Source organism: Bactrocera latifrons, unplaced genomic scaffold (assembly GCF_001853355.1).
Source record: "Bactrocera latifrons isolate USDA-ARS-PBARC rearing strain unplaced genomic scaffold, ASM185335v1 scaffold_1, whole genome shotgun sequence".
NCBI lineage: Eukaryota > Metazoa > Arthropoda > Insecta > Diptera > Tephritidae > Bactrocera > Bactrocera latifrons.
The window spans coordinates 5188193-5210305 of NW_017534407.1; the positions used below are offsets into that span (position 1 = coordinate 5188193).

At 33.5% G+C, this 22113-nt stretch overlaps 1 protein-coding gene across 8 annotated transcripts in view; it reads right to left on the reverse strand.

Annotated features, from left to right (window-relative positions):
• Positions 1–22113, reverse strand: part of LOC108978942 (spectrin beta chain, non-erythrocytic 1) — an 87295-nt gene that overhangs the window by 25362 nt on the left and 39820 nt on the right. For 5 of the 8 annotated variants that reach the window (XM_018949505.1, XM_018949490.1, XM_018949497.1 and 2 more), the window contains exon 3: positions 1312–1490. In XM_018949505.1, coding sequence (XP_018805050.1) covers positions 1312–1431 — 120 coding nt within the window. In that variant the 5' untranslated portion in view covers positions 1432–1490. Of the gene's footprint in view, positions 1–1311; positions 1491–8079; positions 8414–22113 lie in introns of those variants that run through there. The other 3 variants (XM_018949522.1, XM_018949514.1, XM_018949466.1) reach the window with 1 other exon arrangement.

Consider the following 22113-nt stretch of genomic DNA (forward strand, 5'->3'; position numbering starts at 1 on the left):
CTTGTAAGGGTCCCATGGACAATAACCTGTGCCAAACCTTGTGAAGATATCTCATTAAATAAAAAGTTTTCCGTAAAAGTGCTTAATTTTGATTGATAAGTTTGTATACATATGCTATAGTAGTTCGATTTTAGATAAGGATTTCTCCGAGCCGTTCCATACAAAACAAGATTTCAGAAAAGTCGACTCTAGAGTTGCTAGAGAAAATAATTCGAGCTGCAGAACTTAATCGAACAGGTACAATCTTCTATAAGAATGGACAGCTGGCGATGATATTGATATCATTAGCCTCAATATCCGCGCCGTTAGTTCTGCTTTCCGTAGACTGGATAAGGGAGCGAAGCAAATGGGTCTGGTAGTGAACGAGGGCAAGACTAATCATCTCTTGTTATCAAACAAACAGTCGTCGCATTCGGTACTTGGCTCCCACGTCACTGTTGACAGTCATAACATCGAAGTTGTAGATAATTTCGTCTACAACGTCAGTCTCGAAATCCAACGCAAAATAGCTATTTCCAACTGATGCTACTACGACTGAGTAGGCTAAGGAGTTACGTTACGAGTTTTCGAGAGAAAGGTTCTGCGGAAGATTTATGGTTCTTTGCGGATTGGAAACGGTGAATACCGCAGTCGATGCTCCAGCTCTGAAAGTACCCGCCGGGGGTACCTACGCGATTATTAGGGTATAGATCACTAAACCCGATGCTAAAGCGCTATATAAGTATATAGTATATAATAGGTGTTACAAACTTGATAGAAAACTTAATAAAACCCTTTTTTAGAGATAAATCCGATACTAAATATATAGAATAATGTAGAATGTGCAATAATAAAGAGACCAGAAGGAAATTAAATAGTAAAATCATGAAACAAATTAGATCAGATATAAAAAGACAAGTCCGTAAGAGCTTTAAAAATATCGAACAGGGATGTTATCAGGCCTACTGCTGTTACAGGATCTTTACAGCTGTCGTTTGGATAATATTTATAATATTGTTAATAAAGTGGTAGACATATGTACGTATATCTTTACAAATATCCAGCGGGCCGTAAATTAGGTTAATTCTCAAAACAAAGTTTTTCCTAAAAATTAAGATTAAGTGTTCCATGACTATTATAATATTTTATTTGAAAAATCAAATATTTTACAGTCATACTTTAAAGTGGAGTTCAGAAAATGTTTTGCTTAGATTACTAAAAATCAAGAGTTTGGTCCACCTTCATCCTTTTCATATATTTTTTGGTATTAAAAGAGGCTTAATTTTTTGAAGATGTTAGTAACATAAATGTTAGGTTAACGCTCATACTCACTTTTATCAAAAATGAATTCATCCATTTTGTAAACGTCTTCTTTTGTATATGTAGACGTTCTTCCTGCAGTGTTTTGATACGCTCATTTTCGAATTTTATAATACCGTCACGCTGGTTCATGGTGGCATCTTTGCGATTTTGTGCCTGCAACGAGTAACCGCCGGGTTCATATTGTGATGCTGGAAAAGTAAAAAATATAAAATTATTATTGGGGTAAATAATATTAGTAAAATAAATCGATAGGTAACACATACATATATAGTATTACTTTTATTATATGTGCAATAAAAAACACTCGTTAAAATAAGCGAAATAAAACGATTTGAGGAAATTTCATAGTAAATGCAAACGAAGCCTTCTCTTACGTAAGGGACATAACGGAATAATATATTTGGAGATGTGCGACGGCCTATCAAAGAACAGTTCATTCTAAGAAATCAATTATGTTTATTGATTTTTAGAATTTTCCCGACTATGGGATCGATCCAGACTATCCCGATCGTCACAGTTGATGGCTCAATTATATCACTTTTTAATCCAAAGAAATCTGAATCACAAATATTTATTGATTATGCAGCAAAGACGCAATAGGGTCTCGATACTGTCACGATTCTCTTGAAATATAGTTGTAAAGCTCATGAGCACTTTTTTCAGACGAGTTCCAAACATACATATATGTACTTTATATGAAAAAAATAAGCCCCACAAGAATTTCTCAGAAGAGCTAACCCCACTTCGTATCCAATGTATACACTTGAGTGCATGTAAATGTTTACACACCACAACCATTTGTTTACAACAATTTTATTATTGTTTATAGAAAGCATAATAATAACAATTACCAACAATAACAATAAGATAAAAGTTAACGATAGAAAGATATTACAGCGCATAGACCACCGAGAGTCAACATAACCTACCCACAACAATAACAATGGAAATTGTTAGCTACACATTGAACAAAAACAACAAAAGAAGTTGACAGTAAAGGCAAGTCACTCAACCATACAAACAAACAAACAAGCGAGCAATGCTACAGAAAGAACACTTCAAATCACTTCGGAAACCATACAAGAGTCAAAATGTTGCGCATCCAAAGGGAACAATTGAGCTTTTGCGGAAACAGCAGAAAATCAATACGCACACACTTGCAGTTTTATGTTTCGTTTTCAAATACTTGATGTGAGTATGGATGTATGTATCTACATATGTATATTATAAAAATATACGTATATATTGTCAAATACATATGCACAGGAGTTCATTGAAAAATTAGTGAATAAACACATTTATTTTATTGTCCGCCAAACAAAAGTAAAGTTGTACTGAGTTGTGATGTAATCTAATGTAATTCGTTATGCGCAAGCGCAACAGCTCTTTCGCTTCACTTTCTTTGCCTAACATGGCGGCGAGATATTTTGATTGCGCAATTTATTGATTTGTCGACTAACATACATACATATGTTTGTATGTATATGGTCATAAGCACAGTGCCTGACAAAATTAATCCACAAAGCAGTTCATTGCACCGCTGGGAAAATAATTATTAAGCAGTTATTTCACTAAACTCTTCATTGAAATTGAAAGGCTTGATAAAATAGTAATTCTCAATTAGAAACTTATCATAATTTTTTCGGCGACCATTAAAGTTCTCAGTTTTTAAGATATCGACCCTCTGCTGCCCAAGAATTTGCTCATTTGTTGGAATTGTCGATATCGGAACACTATAGCTCTCTACACTATAGTTTGAATTCTCTAATAACTTCCTTATAATAAAATTTATCTCAAAAACTCAAAAATTTTAGAATTCTCAATTTGATTTCTGAGAGGTTATCTGTAAAATATTGTTTTTTTTTTGAATAATAAAATATTTTATGTATAGTAACGGGTGATCCAAGTAGAAGTATTTTTTTCAATAGCCTGTTTTTTTGAAAATATAGCAAGCATAGCTGAAAGTCCACACGAAAACCGTGGAGAGTCTATTCGGCGCCGTTTGCAGCAACCTGGACTGACGCTTGGAACGACTTGGGGCATTTTAAGTCCAAATCTTAAATTGAAAGCGACCTTCCCAAATGACGTCGCTTCGCTTTACGGGGTTTTGAAAATTTCCAAAAAGGTCCAACGAGTTCGAGCAAAATTTGTTCAGCGATGAGGTATATTTCTGGCTCAATGGATACGTAAAAAAACAAAATTACCGCATTTGCGACGAAGATAAACCTGCAGAGACTCAAAAGCTGCCATTTCATTGAGAAAAAATAACGGTTTGGCGTGGTTTTTTCTTTAAAAATGATGCCGGTGAGAACGTATCCCTCAACGGCAACCGGTATCGCGACACGATAACCAACTATTTGAAATTAAAGCTCGTGATCTCGGTGACGTTGGGTTCACTGAGAGAATAATTTCACGTTTTGGAGATCATGTGATATCACAGTGTTAGAGCTCCTCCTGCGGTGATATGTAAAGTCTAAAGTCTATACGGATAATGGCGTTTCGATTTAGGTCTTGAATATTTGAAATCGTTCTTTCGAATGATGATTCCCCATTAAATATGAAGTTACTAAGTTTTTTCTTTAAAAAAGTAGTAGTTGAAATAGATCACCCTTTATAAGAGGCGAGAATTTTTTATAACGTTTTTTAAATAATAGCTTCTGAGATTTGAATTTTCTTTCCAATAATAATGAAAACATAAGTAACTGAAAAGCGTTTTTTTATATTTATTTTTATTACTCAATATTTTTTAGAACATAGGTTTTTTATTCCTCCCTAATATATTTTATACATATATACTCAAACATTTCAATTTCATTTATTCGATTTATGAGTATAACAAGGAATGATCCTACATGACAGAGGTTTTCTCAATTCCATTTGAAAGAAAAAACAAGAACAAAAAATGATTTGAAATCATGAAGTAATTCCAATAAGCTTCATCATTTATTCGCTTTGCTATTTTTATAAATTTTCTATTTTAAACTGATGGCTTATATAAAAAAATATCAAGGTCCGCGGTTTGTATATGTGAGCAAAAAACAACAATTAATGTATTCAAATTTATGTATGTATGTGTTTCAATTCGAAACCGATAAATGCCTCGCCCAAAACTACTAAATCATTCAGAAACAAATAACAACAGCCTGACAATCAGCTGATAATCGCCGACTTAGACGGCAATGCACACACTTTATTGGATGCTTATGTAAATTACAAATATGTAAATATATGTATGTATATGCATACATATATACGTATACATTTATAAACACTTGCACATTTTTAAAAACAAAGGGTTAGCTGAATTCAAAATAAAAATATAATCAAATATTTCCAAACCTCAAATTTGAGAGTGACCTTGAGTATTTAATGAATACATTTCATAAACATTTTTAGGTTACAAGTTTTCAGCTTGAGCATTGAGGGAGTCAGAAAAAACGTAAAATGATTAAAAATATAATAAAACCATTATCGGTGGATATGGTGTATATATTTTACATACAAACAAAACATATACATATATTTTGATAAACTACAAAATTCTTCAAAAAAATGATAATTTCACATTCTTGCGTAACAACAGTGAGACGCTCAAAAACATACATATATACACGCAAGCAAATTTACACTCGTACTTATTTATGCGTATAATTAAAGTAAATAAACTTCAATTTCGAAAGCAATACTGATAAGTGTGGAGGTTGACATCAAGTTTGTTTATATATACATACATATATTATCAGTGCTAATTAGAAAAAGCAAGACTTGTTCAAACTAAACATTTAAAATTATTCATTATATTTCTTCAATTTTCTTTTGAAATAAACTATGAGTCACATCGAGAGTTTAGGCTATGACTAGTCATCATTGAAGAAAGCTTTGACTTGGTGATCGCAACGTTTATTTCACCTGAAGGGAGCTCATCGATGACTTATGTACTTATGTATGTATGTATGTTGTGTTGTCATTTGTGTACATTTTTGGAGTGCTGATGAGGTAGTTGATGCGACGATAAATTATTTTGTAGGGTTACACTTACATATAAAAATAACAATTTTAGCGTTGGAAATATTTATTTACTAATAGGTATACATATGTATGTGTGTAAGTATATCATTCATAAGGTTATCATAATAAACGTTATAAGTAACCTTTGCTGTCAATATACTAAAACGCTTCTGACATAAAAAGGTTAAAAACCGTTTAAAAGAAATACACTTGAAAATTATTTTTACATTTTCGATTGTCCACCTGTGAGAATTTCATGACATTTCATAGATTGGAAGTAAAGTTACTGCGTTTTAAGTGTCATTATGTTTGTGTTATCGGCGTGAAAATGAGCCTCGAACAAAGAACCAACATTAAATTTTGTTTTAAATTGGTAAAACTTTTATCGAATCATTTCAATTGACGAAACAAGTTTATGGCGATGAATTGCTTATCCCATAACAGAGTGCGGTTTCAACGTTTTCAAAGTGGTCGTGAGGACATACATACATAAATGACGATCAAAATGTGGGCCAATCAAAATTTAATGCATCATTGAAATTCATGGAAATGGAATTGAACATCTCCAAAACATCGATTTATCACATTTTGACCGAAGGACGATTATTTGACCAAAAATCACATTTTAACCATTAACCACTCACTGTATTCTCCTGATATGTCATCGTGCGATTTCTTTCTTTTCGGAAAAATGCATTTGGAAAGCGTTATATTGAGGTAAAGGCCGTTCAAAAGGCTTGCACCGGCATACTGGCGGCCATACCGGCCAACGAGCTAAAACACTCGCTCGACATGTTTTTGGACCGTGCAAAAAGCTGTATTGTAGCAGACGGAGACTATTTTGAATAAAATAAATTGATTTTGCAAAACCCATTTGTTTATTTATTTTTTTTTTTGTTTTTTTAAGTCCTGTTTACTTTGGAACGCTCTTTGCATGTATACAGATATAGTTTTGTTCATCTAACGGTTGTTTGTATCACTTGAAACTAATCGAGATATATACTTATAGGGAAAAGGTCTTCAGTGATAATTGTTTGTCGCAAGCAATTGTGTATGATTGGTACAAATTATTTAAAGAGGGTCGAGGACTCGGAGCATGAACCACGTGCAGGACGGCCATCAACATGAACTAATTATCAACACGTTAATAAAAGAAAGGAATTGGTGCTTGAGAATCATTATTAACAGTCAGAGGTATTACTGGCATTGTTGGAATATCGTAAGGATTACTAAACACCATTTTGAAAGATCATTTGGACCTGAGAAAAGTGAAAGCACGATTGTTTCTAAATTACAATTTTTTTTTAAATACAGCATCGCGTTAACGTCTGTGAAACAATACTTTCCGACTACAGGATGTCATGAAACATATTATTACTGGCGATGAGTCTTGGATCCATGCTTATGACCCGGAAACAGACGATCAATAAGCCAAATACGTGGCAAAGACAAGTCGAAGCCCCACTTCAAAGCAGGTCATAAATTAAGGTTATGGTTATAGTTTTCTTCCAGCCAAACTGTCAACAAGTAATACTATCTGAGTGTTATGCGCCTAATTTTCAACCATTATCGTGCCACAACCCACGTTTTGGCCTGATTTAGCTTCGTGTGATGTTTTGAATTGAAGACATTAAACGTGAATCGCAAAGCGCATTGAAGGCTATTCCGGGAAATTACTTTAACAACTGTTACGAGGATTGGAAAGAGCATTGGCGCAAGTGCATTGGGACCAAGGGGTATTACTTTGAGGGAGACTACCTTGGTTTTTAAGAAGAAATTCAGAATTTTAAAATAATCAACAAGGTCTTACTATTTTTTGCTTATTGTAGTATATTATTGAAAGAGAAGAGTTGCAAGAATAAGAAATTTTGGGTTACACATACTTGAGTGATGATTAATATTTGTTTTTGTTTCTGTTTTTCTATCCTCAGCACCCAACTTCAAGACGTAACAGGCTGTCAAAACTGTCAATTAAATTTTCTAGAGAAAATTTATGTTTTTTTATACTTATTGCGCCAGTTTTGAGAGCGAAGGGTATAATAGGTGTAAACTCACATCTAGTTTCGATAAATGGACTGAATAAAACAGTAGCAATATGTATGAATATTTCTAATAGAACGAGATAATATTGGAAATATGTAAGAATCTAGCACATGAAATAGTAAATTTAAGAACTATATATAGGAAAGAAGGAAGAAAGTAATTTGACAATTATCAAAGCATATAATATACATATAGTGTACTCTATTTTACGGCTTAAAGTTTCAGCCCTTTGAACGCTACGTACACATGAGTACATACGTATGTATGTAAGTAAGTATCCTGAACCAGCCAAGAGCTTCTTCACAATGCTTATTAAAAATGCTTATGTCATAACTATTTTCCGTTATAAAGCCTTTTTTAACCATTTCACAGCGCAAAAAATCGAAACTGATAAGAAGGCAACAAAAAGCAATATACATATGTATGTATGTATATTTGTACGGACTTATGTGTTTGTCATGCGTTTTACATAACATTTTACTGTGTATGTTTATTTATACGTATGTATGCACATTTGTATGTAGTAGCAACATTCTTGGAGTTGATAAAATTCTCTCACGAAATGATTACAAGAAAACTTGTTTCTTGATACGAGATTTTTTTTTTTAATTAAATATACACAAAATAGTCAAAGTATGTGGTATAACTCTGTGTATATGTCAACAACCTCTGACACTGTCGTTTATTACTAAAAATTATATAATGTTTTCAATATATTAAACCTACCCAAAGCCTCGCGGTCATATGAAATGTAACGTTTGTACTGATATCTGGTGAAGTTCGAGTGCATATTCAACGGCGTTTGCTAATCAGTGTTAGCTAGCTTTCACAAAAAATAAAAATAAAATAAATAAATATTAAGTTGAAAGCATTAAGCTAGTTTTCACCGGCACAATTTCAAACGTTTTCGCAACGTTTTTTTTTGTTATTATTTTACTTTATTTTCCCGATAAAGCACCTCAAAAGGAACTATAAATTTGGATACGTTTCTTATATATAATTTCGTAATATTGATTTGTGATTATTGGTCGTCGTTATGTTCGTTGTAGCGTAGTTAACGCTGCGCGCACCGTAACACCACTGAGTGGGCTATTCCCAATTGGCCGTTAACAATCTACATGTGTACCTATATCTGTAAGTGTCTAACCATGAAGCAAGCACAGATACGCGAAATGCTCAGTAATGTTCGCAGCTTATCAGTAAAGCTACATGAGCTAAAGGTATAAAAAAACAATTCACTAGTTGCTTAAGAAGAAAGAATTCTAACAAGACGCAGATACATGTGAATGTGTGCATTCCAAAATGGTAAAATCATGTGGATTGTGTTAACGTCGTTGCCAAAATGTTTAGTCCACCTTTTATATTATATAAAAACTGCAAAAATCGTAATAAAGTTGCCAGATATGAGCGAATTCTTCGTTCAACCCATTATTAATATGTTTATATATATACGTATGTGTGCATGTGTGCGAAAAATACCGTTATCTATAGAATTGTCTGCCATATGATGGTAACTGCGAACGCTTATCAATGAAAAGTATTCAAAAACTTCATGCAAACGGCTATCTTATCAGTGGTATGCCAAATTGGGGGGGGGACCTTGTGTGTTTGGGGAGGCTTAAAGGGAAATTGTTTACGCTTATCATAGAGGAGATAATACATATGTATATGTAGTCGAGATATGTGCTATGTGAGTTCAGGTACTATATATGTACAACTCTATATACAAATATAATACCTACGTGAGCCGATTTAACACGCAAAACTCTCTTCGCACACAACTGACTTTGCGGACTTATCGTAAAAATGCATAAGTTGCAAGTAATTCTTTTTGAACCACAACGCATAGTAATAATACGAAAGAATTTCAGTTATTTCGCGAATTATACAAGCTAATTCCACTCTATTTTTAACAAAAATAACCGGTACAAATGAAAAAACGCATGCGCACAGGAATGTTATCAGCGAATTAATATATTAAAAAGTAGAAAGTTTTTGGATGAAAAACAGTAAAAACGACTGACAATAAAGATAGATTTCCAATGTACAAATAACAATACGAATTTCTGCATACATATACATAAGTTGAATTTGAGGTCAGTTAGGAAGAATTACATTAAATATCCCCACTCAACTTACTTATTTATATAAGTTAAACATTTTTTTATTAGTTTCAAATATACTTTTTCCTTCCAAAAGATTTTTAAAATAGGCATTTTGTAAGCCAATTCGACAACCATGAGTTTTATCAATATTGGAAAAGCATTGAAGAATGGTGTGGCATATGTATGAATTTGCAATCAGCTAGTTTATTAAAAATTAAGAAAATCATATTATATGAACACCACATATTACATACCTTATAATAATAACACAGTACAACAGCTAATCTGGGGTGTGAGAAATTCCAAGTCAGGGTAATGGTATAGTAAAACCCTCAAAGAGTTTGGCCTTTGTATGTGTCAGTTTTTTTTATGACCTTTTAAATTTTTTCCTTATGTTGATGTTTTGTCGCTTAGTTGTAACATTTTGGAATTTCTCACCCCCAGACAATAAACCCAAAAATGTTCCACAGTGTAATGATAGTTTACTTTACCTACGTCAAGCTACGTAATAAATAGCACGAACTCATTTTAAAAGTTGTAATTTTTTTCATTCCTTTCCATATTTTCGTAGATTACGTCTCGAACTTCAAAAAAAGTTGTATGCATTACTGTTTCTCTTGTTTCTCTCCCTCCTTGCGTTGATTAGTCTACACAGGCATGCTAAGTTAATTCCGGAGACATTAATGCGAAGAAGACCTAGGCGTAAAGGTCTTAGTGTAAACTTTACTCATGCGAGGTGTTAATGACATTAACATTGAAAAAGTTCAAGAAAAAGAGCTTACAAATTGACGTGTTGACATAAGCGAGATAACGAGGATTTTAACATCTTTTATAAATCGCCTAAACATACTTTGGTTATAGTTTTAGGTATGAAGTGTCCCAATGTTAAGACTCGTACCAAAGGAACTGAATCTTTTGGAAAAACGATGTTTGATAGAAGAGATTTTTGACCAGAGGACATAAAATAATTCTTTCATTTACCAAAGAACTCTTTCTTACTGCAAAGAACTCTTTTTTTTTACCAAAAAAAAAAAACTCCTTTTCTGCGAAGAACTTTTTCTTTTATATTCACTGGCTTGACAACATAGACGAGGATCTTACATACATCTTATCCTGGTTTTATGAATATGACGTCGAAACTATCCAACAATCGAGCAAATGGCGTTTCAAAAATTAGCGGAACTGAAGAAATCGCTGATGGCAGTGAAGGCTTTTCTAGCTGGGACTTATAAAAAGTGTGAAGAAGGAATATTGAATTAAACGTTGGTGGTTCGAAGGCGATAACACACATTTATATTAAAATACGTGAATATATATATATATTTTTTTGACAGTCCTGACCAAAATTGATTATTTATAATCAAAATCTTTATAAAAAAAATTAATTTGAGAAAACGCGTATTTCAATCGGTTATAGGTTTAAAAATAGTTTAGCGAATGCATACTCAAGAAATATGGAACATTCTTTAACTTCTACTTCATGCGTGCTTAATTATAAACTTTTATTTCTTTATGGACTCTTAATAATATACGCATATAGTTTATCTGGTCATAAAAGTTACAAATAACCATTGGACATGAAAATTTGTAACAAAAAAAGTTGTGCTATCAATAAAGGGCAGGCACGCAAGTGCAACGTTACAACGTTACAACGTTAGTTACAACGATAGCCAATAGAATTCAGTTACAAAAAGGTTGAAAAAATATTAATTTGCGAAAGCGGGTAAAAAGTTATGAAATTAATTAAAAAGCAATTATGAAAAATAATTATAAGCAGTTATTTTAAATAAATTTGAAAGGGGAGAAAATAAAATATTCAGACAAAAATAAAAAATACACGATACGATTTAAGTAGGTAACTCTATTTGTCAGCAAAGTTTTAATCGTATTTTATTAGTACTCCACTTTCATTCTTATCTTTTGTCGATTTTCTGTAAAGTCATATTTCTTCTTATCACATTACCGGCAAAGGTAGGCCAATGCACTCATAAAAAAATTGTATTGTCTATTTTTAGGCGCTTAAGAAAGTATTTTTTGCAAATATCTTTATAAATTTATAGTAAAATTTATTTATATGTATGAATATAATAATCATTTATGTATCATTCATGTATATTCATAACTTGAAGCAGCACGTATGAAAAATGTGTGTACTTCACTTAAATGTTGCTTGCAAGTCTGCTTCCTTAGCTCATTGCAACAAAGTTGCCGTTTAATGTTTGTAAACATTGTCCTACTATGTATTCGTAGGCGTATACGCACAGGCACTAACGTGTATGTATGTAAACATGGTTGCGTGTATTTTTAGAAATCATTCAAATAAAGACAAATCGAAAGTGAAAGTAATAACTTCATCCGTTAACGAAGGCAGGCACATGGAAAATGTATACACATTCGTAAATAAACAGAGATTTTCTACGCAGGAGTAAAAGTCTGCATGTTGAATGTGTGTATGTTTGAGCATATACTAGTGTATATACTTATGTCTGAGTATGACTACAGCGCGTGCTATATAAAGAATCATAAAATAATGCAGTAAAATGCAAACTGCAAAGCCAGCTGAAATATCAGCGCACAAACATATGTATGTGCCATACATACATATATTCTATCCAAGTGACTATACATGTAACCGTTCAAAGGCGCATAAAGGCGTTGCACTTGCGCAGTTCCTGCCACACAATGTGTGCTGCTTTTATGACTTCGATAGCGCAACAGCGATACCAAGAGCGCAATAGATCGGTAAGTTAGCAAGAAGAAGTCATTAAAATTGTTTTTGAGAAATTTAGTGGTGAAAAAAGATACTTTGGCGTACTAAAATTGAAGGGAAAATACATAAGAGAGTAGGAATATTTAAACAGCTGCACACAATTCATGTTTAATAATGGCTCTTCGTTCTCAACTTACTAGATTTAGAACGCTAATTCTCTAATAGGTATATACTGTAAATAAATGCACATATTATATTAATACTGACTTCCAACAGGTGGATAGACTCAGAGGCCCATCATATTAGTATCTTAAAAGAGAAGCTATCAAAGGTGCACATAAATTGGGGGACGCTTCATTGGAAATAATTTACTTGAATCTTGTGATCTAGCGAAGAAAAAGTACGCACGCGCAAGACAACTGCTATTTATCCCACGAGTATTCCCCTTACTACCTCACTGTCTTCTTGCTTATTTATATGTATTGTGTAGTGTCATTGATGAAGCTTATAGTGATGAGATATTAATATCGTCTGCCACTAGAATCCATACGTTTTGTTGTTGACCTAACTTTAAAGAGCAACTTGTATATACATACTTCAGAACTATCGAACAATTTGAATGACGAAAGTTTTGGTATCTTGGAAAAATTGGAAAAAATATATTTTTTTATAGTAATTAAACACCATTTTCGGGTAAAGAGAAATACTGATGGTACTTAAATTTTGATTAAAGGTATTAGGCTCTACTCAGGCCAAGCAATCATACATAAGTGGTTTCCTAGTTTATATAAAGTTCAGATGAGACGATGATCGCAGTGACATAGAAAATAATTTGTTGAAAACATTAAAAAATGTTTTTAACTTAATAACTCTAATAAATATTTTTGTTGACTTGCTTCAAAAAATAGAACTCGTTCGACAAATAATAGGCCTCTATTATAAGGAACTACATACAGTACATCTGTCCTACAGAAATATATACCATATAACGTGATGGAAGTTCAATATATGCTATGACCTGAAGTCAGACCTATGCTTGCAGATCGAGAGTATTCTACGGTTGTTGGTATCTGTTGGTATTAACAAAATTTCAGAGACTCCAATAAATTAACTATATTGGCAAATGTTGTGATCGATATTTATGGAATGATTTGCTAACGATAGTAAAGTGGACACTAAACCTGTTAGGACCATGTCATATATTATAGTTTAATGCAAAAGAAATGTCTATGGAAAAAGTCAGTCGAACCTTTTCGAACTGAATTCGTTAAATTATTGTACGACCTTATAATTTATGCGAACTTGTGGGTTCGTTTAATATTCAATAGCAATAAACTCTATTTGAAATATATTTTGAGAATTTAATTGATCGTTTTCATAAACATATTAGTTCAAATTGCTGCTTAGCTTCTATTTTGAATAAATTATTTAAAATGCGGCCATTTTAATATGCGTAAGATATCAGCCTGGTAAAAAGATGTAAAAATTATTGGTAACACAGTTATAATTTTTTCTTTGCCACGCCGCACTTCGCATAATAAAATGCGATCCAAATCAAATTCAGAAATCTTAAATAACAACCCAAACGAACCTATCAACGAAATGCCAACTAACAAAATCGGAATTATTAATTACCAAACAAAAAAATTAAGATAAATATATGCTTTTAAGAGAATTGGTGGCTTAAAAGAAGGTTAGATAGATTAAAGCCCAGCTTGGGATGGTGCAGACGATTACGGCTGGAATTAGTATTCTTGCAACAATTTGTATACGAAATTAGAATAAAATTTAAGTAAAGGGTGATACGGAATATTAATACAGAATCCAGAAAATTAATATTAGGGTGGATTTTTTAAAAATAATTTATTATATTGGCATAACTGTGAAGCTCTAACAGTACATCGTTAAATTTTTAGACTTTACACTAAAAATTATCATAGTTTTGTAATAGTAACTAATATACACCACCCTAATGCACATATGTAACAGAAGTTCACATAAAAATCTATAAAATCTTTTAAAGATCTTCAATTTCTGTATAGTTCAAAATATGCTGCTAAACTATGGCAGTATGTAACGATGAAGCAAAGGGTGATTCAAGTAGAGGTACCTTTTTCAACAGCATTTTTTTAACAGATCACGCGTGAATTGTGTCCACTGTCATGTTATTTTTAGTCAGTATTTTTTGACATTTCATCATGGAAAGACTTTTAAAGAAAAAACTAAAGCCGGTGACCCTTCCCAAGCGGCATCGCTTCGCTCTATGGGCTCTAGGAAAATTCCAAGAATATCCCACGTTTTCGAGCCAAATTTTATTCAGTAATGAGAACCATTTCTGGCTTAATGGCTATGTAAACTAGGAAATTTTACGAAGAGCAACCTAAAGACATTCAAGAGCTGCCATTTCATTTTGAAAAAAAAAAACAACGGGGAGGTTTGTGGACCGGTGGAATTATCGGTCCATATTTCTTTAAAAATGATGCCGGTGCGAACGTAACCGTCAATGGCGACCGCTATCGCGCCATGACAACTAACTATTTGATGCCTGAAATTGAGCCTCGTGATCTCGGTGACGTTTGGTTTCAACAAGACTGCGCCACTTACCACACATCGCATCAATCAAGACATTTATTGAGAGAACTCTTCGGTGAGCAGATAATTTCAAGTTTTGGAACCCTCGATTGTCCACCAAGATTGTTCTGTGTTTATATGTAGAGTCCAAAGTCTAAGCGAACAATTTCGTTTCGATTCAGGCCTTGGAGTACAAGATCTCGCGTGTCATTCGCCAGTTACCTGTCGAAGTGATCGAAGGAGTCATCGAAAATTGAACATCTGCGATGTAGGCGTAATGAAAGAGATAATCTTTAAAAAATAAAAGCCAAAGAATGTTCTTTCGAATGATAATAAAGATTACTATTAAATTTGTAGTCTGTGTTTTTTCTCTAAAAAAAGTAAGGCACCTCGAAATGGATCACCCTCTATTTCAAAAGCATACATAAATTTACAACTGGTTAGTTTTATTCCAGACTTAATATGCAAAGCATGTAAAGGTTCAGGTATAAATTTCTTATACTTTAGCAAATGAAAAAATGAAAATACAATAACAAGATAACTTCATGGTCAGCCAAGACAATTGGTCGGTAAGCAATAATTAGCTGCCTGCGAAATTATGCAAATATTCCCTATGCACAGTATGCTCATTTCTGCTCGAAAGCTTTTCAGCCACATGTTTTAGCCATTGTATAGGCAAAAGAACCTCGTACATTAATTACCTCATCACTGTAAATTCAGATATTTAAAATTCTGAGACTCGAATTGGTCGTGAAACATATATGTATGTACATATTTTGAATTAAAAATGAGTTTGAATCGGACTTGAATGTAAACAAGTAAATGTGGAGTCCAATCTATTCAGATTTTAGGTATGTATGTATGTATATGCAAGAAGCGTGGTGGAAATTAAATACATAGATATTGTTTTCTTTTTCTCGATTTTTATTTAGTAAAAAATCAGCTTAAAAACAAGTATGTGATATTATTTAAAAACTAAAAATAGTTCACCTTTAAAACTTGACCACCAAAAATTGTGACAGAATCTGGCTGATCGGTAAATATTAAATTTGCTTGTATCAACGCTTTGTGTCAATAAAGCAAAGTGATTTGTAAATATTTAGTTATATTTATTTAACAAATATGAGATTATAGCACTGGCGCCAAATCTATTAAGCAATGTCAACTAATAGAGTCAACTAACTTAGTTGCGACTGAGTAAACTCAATTAACCATGCTCTTATAAAATACATGGGGTTTTGAAAATAATATGTTGATAATTGATTAAAAATGTTGAACTTTTACTTCATTGATCTAATTTGAGTATTGTTCACCAAAAATAAACCAATTAAAAAATTACGAAAAATTTACGATCAATAAATAAAAAAAATATATGTATATGTATATTGAAAAAGAGAGCCAGTAATAATGGATTTTTCAATAAGAGCGTCACAAAAGTTTTATATTTATTACTGTAAAAGAACGTTTGATGCTATTATATATGGCACGCGATTTCTTTTGCATGGGCAACATGGGCTCGTTTACAGAAGTCCAGATACTGAACCCAATTGCCGACGGTTTTCAAACATAAATCGGTCGAAACTGCTGCAAATTCACATTCGATGTTCGTACGAAATTCATCAATCATCGTTGGCTTATTGGAATAGACCATAGATTTGACGTAGCCCCACAAGAAATAGTCTGACGGCGTCAAATCGCATGACTGAGGCGACGAATTGACCAAACTTGGTTTTTAATAAATCGATTATTGTGTGGCTTGTATCGCCGTCCTGTTGGAACCACATTGTCCCAATCCATATCACCCAATTCGTGTTATAGCGGTAGCGATTCCCATTCACAGTAACGTGCCGGTTTCGATAAACCGTATTCTTTCGGGATACAATGGAGTACATGGATTGTTGCCTGACCAATAATGCATACTTTGCTCATTGACGAAGCTATTCAGCCAGAAAAGAGCCTCATCGCTGAAGATGATTTTTTGATGAAAACCCGGATCATTTTCAACTTGTTGTTCAGCCGAATTCACGAAAATGCGACGATAATTGTGGTCAATTCGCCACAACAAGGTCACATAGATGCCCGGCGCATGAGAACGACGTGTGAGATACTGATTGTGGTCTTCCTCAATTGATGCGCTAGTGGCAACAATATTGTCGACACTACGGGCACTCATTTGTCCCACTGGCACGGGAACATTTTGTACTGTGCCTGTGGATACAAATTTTTCCACTATACGCTCAATTATTAATTATATATTAAAGTTCAGGCCACTGAAAAATAAATTTTAATAATTTCGACTCGTTGTAAGATCGTAAATCTTTCCATGATGAAATGATCAATCTTACTGAAGAGAAATGTAAAAAGGGCAAGGAAAAATATGGCATCGTTTGCTGTCCTTATCGGTCCCTATTGAAACCCCCTATATATAATTCGGGTATATTGGATATTCAAACACACCGAAACTCTTACACTATGTTCTTCTACTGAAGAGCCAGTGCAAATATTTTGCTGTTTATACAACAATACTAACGCATATACGGATCCATTAGTTACCATTTAATCGATCTAAAAATGTTTACCAGTGCCATTAATAGAAATTTACCCAATAAATACAAAGTTTAATGGTGAAGAAAGAAAACAACAAAGCGTTGAACATATTTTCAATGACGTTGACGTCTCTGAGCGGCATTTCGGTTAATTACAAAGCAGTTACAATGCAAATTGACATTTCTACAGAGCCATTACTCTCACTTGACGAATTGATTGTTTTCACCCAGTATTTTCTTTTATTTTCGCAAATCTAATTTTGGCATGCACCCATAAATAAATAGCAATAAATGAACATTATTATACATACTGTTAATGCCGTAAAGCGAACTAGTTCAAAAGTAACTTATTAGAGAATGGTAGTGGTTTGTATTTTATTTCAAAGCAGTAATTTCAACTTCTCTTAGAGCATGAATTTGTACCAAGAAGTTGCAAGTATCGCCTGCAGAAGAAATTTGGAACTCATTTCTAACTGAATTTACAAACGGAATGTTGGAAAGTTCGTTTCGGTTTGAGGAAAAACATATAGTTTCAGAAAAATTAGATTTAAGTATTTAACATACAATATTTGATATCGAGTTACGATGATTGTAGTGATCTCCAAAGTTTTCGAAAACATTTTTGTAGAATGATTAATATTTTGCGTTAAAATAGATATCAGAGTTGGGGATTTTTTTCCAGTGACCACTTTTTAAGAGGTTTCATGGGTTTAGGTTTAAAAAATCGAATTTTTTTATTATCTTATTCAATTCTTCAACACCTCTGGAATATTTTGCTAAGTTTTCAAGTTGTAATAGTTTCGGAGATACAGCTTTGAGAACTCGTGCGCTCGAGCCTAGCCATTTAAATGCATTTTTCTAGAAACTGTGTATAGAAGTCGCTTGGCAAAGATTTCTCGAGAACTACTCAACTATCTTCATGAAATTTTACACAAATCCTTAGTCCAAGTTTTTAAGAATTGTATGCCAAAAATTCTTAAAAACTGGGACTAAAGATTTTTTCGATTTCAAGTATTTGAAAAAAAATATTCACGAAATTTTCACTGAAATTAAATTTTTTTGTACAAATGTCTGCCAAAAAAAGGTTCTAAATATTATCAATCTACATACATATGTAAGTATGTACATATATAAGGTGTGCGCACATAAAATAGTTGTTGGTGGCCAGATATGAACAAAAAAGTGGAAGTGTAAGCAATTCGAAGCCCAACGAAAGCAATTTTGCGACCGTTTTGTACCACTTCTGTATTAGTCGCAAGAACAGTACCACGAAGTCAGCGCCAAAGCGCAGTGACCCACTTTCATTTTATTACAGGGTTTATATATTAAATGTAAGTATGTTTAAATATGCATATATGCTATTTACTATTCAACTTGTTCATTCATTGCAAATAACGCGCCTATATTTCACTGCCCAACCACGGCTTGCCTATTCTGGGGCTTTCATTTAAGCTTATCATTTGTGACCACGAAAAAGCAAAACAGTAGCTGTTTAAACAGACAACGACGACCGTACAGCGACAGTTCATTGCACAGATTGTTAAACGAGTAGAGAACTGACTGGCCCAAAAGCTACTGTGAGCAAATAATATAGTGACCTGAAAAATATTCACTCGATAATTTCGCTCGTTATGTAAAAGACAAGAGCTACTGGCCATAAACTATTGAAAACAAAAAAAGGTAAAATGGCAAAAACATGCAAAAATTCTCACACACATGTAAACATATGTATTAGCGTTTGTTTGTGTGTAGGTTGGGTGCGCGTGCGCAGTCACTGTCACTGTCATACGTCAACCTCAGCGCTAAGCCCGCCGCCACCGCCGCCCGCACTAACGCCACGAAATGTTTTTAACATAGCGAACTCCAGAGACGGGAAGCCGCGTTCAACGGCAATGATCGCACTCATTGTTGATGATGTCATAAATCTCACAAGCGAACGCGAAATCGTGCGCTCGTTCGCAAATAGTGCTGGAATATGCACATACATATATGTGTGTTTGCTTTGACGAATAACAGTCGCCCGATTTGAACGAGGCGCTTATGAGCGACCCGTGGATAGGTAAAAAACAATACCAACAGCAACAAACACAATGAAAAAAGTATAGGTTTAGAATTCAAATGTGTGGAGCTAGTAAAAAAACGGTGTCTCTTTTTTGCTGAAAATAACTTCTTACACAAAAGACACAATTCAGTCGAGTGTTTTTAGCTAATTTTTGCAAATAACTCTGGGCTATACAGTTTAACACACTTCGGCGCAGAACAATGGCAATAAAAGCAATCTATACATACATACATACATGTATAACCCCTACAATAGCAGCATTAAGTATAGCGTAGTCGACATTTTTCAAAGATGATGTCATTAGATTGCAATAAAAAACATTTCTTTTTTAATAGTTTTAATTTCAAACGAATATTTTTCGTGACACGAGTCTATTTCCACATACAAACACATACATGTTATCAAGCATCAGGAATTTGATTTTATGGCACATCAGCTTCTTGAGCCGCCAAGCAATGCATGCCAAATTTACTGGTAGCCATCAACTTTGTAGTCATAAAAAATCAATTCACACTTGCGAAGCATTCTTTTTCGCTGTCTTTGCACGGAATTTATCGTGCGATCGGATCTTCAAAAAATACATTTCGAAATCTAGTTAATTAATAAAGTATTTATTTGCTCACACAGCGCCGCTGGGGCCACGCCGCCACAGCACTTTGTGACTTCGCGCGTAATCGAGCGCCATCGAGCCGATCTTGGCAGTGGCCGTTTACTCCCATTATTCATTAATTTTAATGAACTCATATTTATATTTACATTACTAATATTTATGCGACTAAGCTATTTACATATACATATATAACTGACAGAATGTCTAATAGACTTTCTTAAACATATATGTATGTATTTATGTATATGTATGTGTGTACATATGAAGAGTAATTTGTTAAACATTCCGCAGAAAATTTAAATAATATTTAAGTAATGAAGTGACATCTAGTACACTGAGATACCAATAGGCACAGTGGTTGAGGTTCAAACAAAAATTTATCAAAATTGTTAAAAATTTTAGGAGTTGTAATTGTTATTCAGTCGGTCGTAGGACAGATCCCTCCAAATGTAACACAGGAATCCACTGTGTCCAATAGCTGTGAACGTTCGTGATTTCCAAAATCCCTAGATCTGGATCACAAGACCTTTATAAAGCGTGTTTCAAAATTAAATAATCTTCAAAATTTGAATAGTGTTTTAACTTCGTCAACTGTATAAACTAATTGAATTGGCGGAAAATTAAAATTTTGTGTTAATTTTGGGACACCCTGTATATTAAGAAAACGCTTTGAGCCTATCACAAATTTGCTTAAATCAATCTTAGTTATTTAACCAGGTTCGCAAACTAGTATATACCAAGTCGTAACAACGTCAGTCTTTCATAAGTTGGACAATATAAGTAAGTATTTAGATGATTTTATTTCGTTTTCCCTCATAGGTTAGGTTAGGTTTGGTTAAGAGAACGATCATAACAGGATCTCACTTGGACAGCTTAGAATGGCAATCCATTGTGTTCCCTAAAGGTCTTATATAATAGATCATAGGAAACTCATTACTCAGCAAAGGGCTTTGAGGTTATCACAAATTTATTGAGACGATCAATTTCAATTTCGCCTATGTCTTCCGGTTCATCGAAGGTAAGACTGATGAGATGTGGCATTTTCAGTCTTGAAAAAGTTGGACAATGGAAGAAGAAGTACTTGGATGTTCCACTCACTCTCCTCCATAAAACTCTGACAACTTGCGTCCGTCAAGATTTTTAGCAGTACCGAATAAATGCCTATTGGACAATATTCAGTAAGGACCCCTACTAATGCAACAAGATGATCTTTACTAGGGGCAAGTAGTTCAGAAAATCTTCGTAGGTCTATTGCAGGTCATAAGAATCTTACAGTGGCTCAGAAGCGGGTTATCGATCAGCATAAGCGAAGCTTTATGGTTCACTGCATGAATTCCATAGCTCCAACTAGAGCTGTACTGTACGAGGGCCTCGGAAAGTTATACAGTTTTGCAATTTTCAGCAATTCTGCTGTGACCAGCACCTAAAAAATCGGGTAAAAAAGTAACTTGACGCTACTTATACATAGCTCAAGCACTCCTTGATAGTCTTGAGCGGACTATTGCTTTGGTATGCGTCATCACCTTTCAGTTGATTGTTCGATTCATCGATCATAAAATTAAAAAATTTACACAAATACAATTTTATAAATTTAAATAAAATGATTTCAATCTGAAGCCTTTTCAAATTAAGTGATTCGGATACACCCATTGAGCAATTAAAATTAATTAGTCCACCTTCTTATCTACATGCCCTTAATTAGTCAATTATTATTATTTTTAATAATAAATAATTTTTAATGTGTTTGTCATCACATTATTTTCAGTTTTAATGACGTGTCAAAGTCGCCTATTACATATTTCTTAAACGACGATTGAATTGAACTTGAAACCCATTACACCCACTTGAAAATGAGACAAGATTCTAATAGCGTCGCAGCATGGACAATTAGATGATTTTAAGATTGGCTATTGGTATGTAAGGCATTTACTTCATGCTGAGAAGGGAATATCAATTAATTTGTATTTTGTTTGTTTGTAATTTTTTGGCATTATTCGAGAATAGATTTAGCATGTGTCATATCGCATACTCTCACACACTATAGTACACTAAATGACAGCGTCAATGAAAGAGAATTTGTAGTGTTCTAAGTAGGTCGCATTTCTACATTCTTTACATCGCTTAAGGCTGGCTTCTGTAAAATAAGCTTCAGCTCG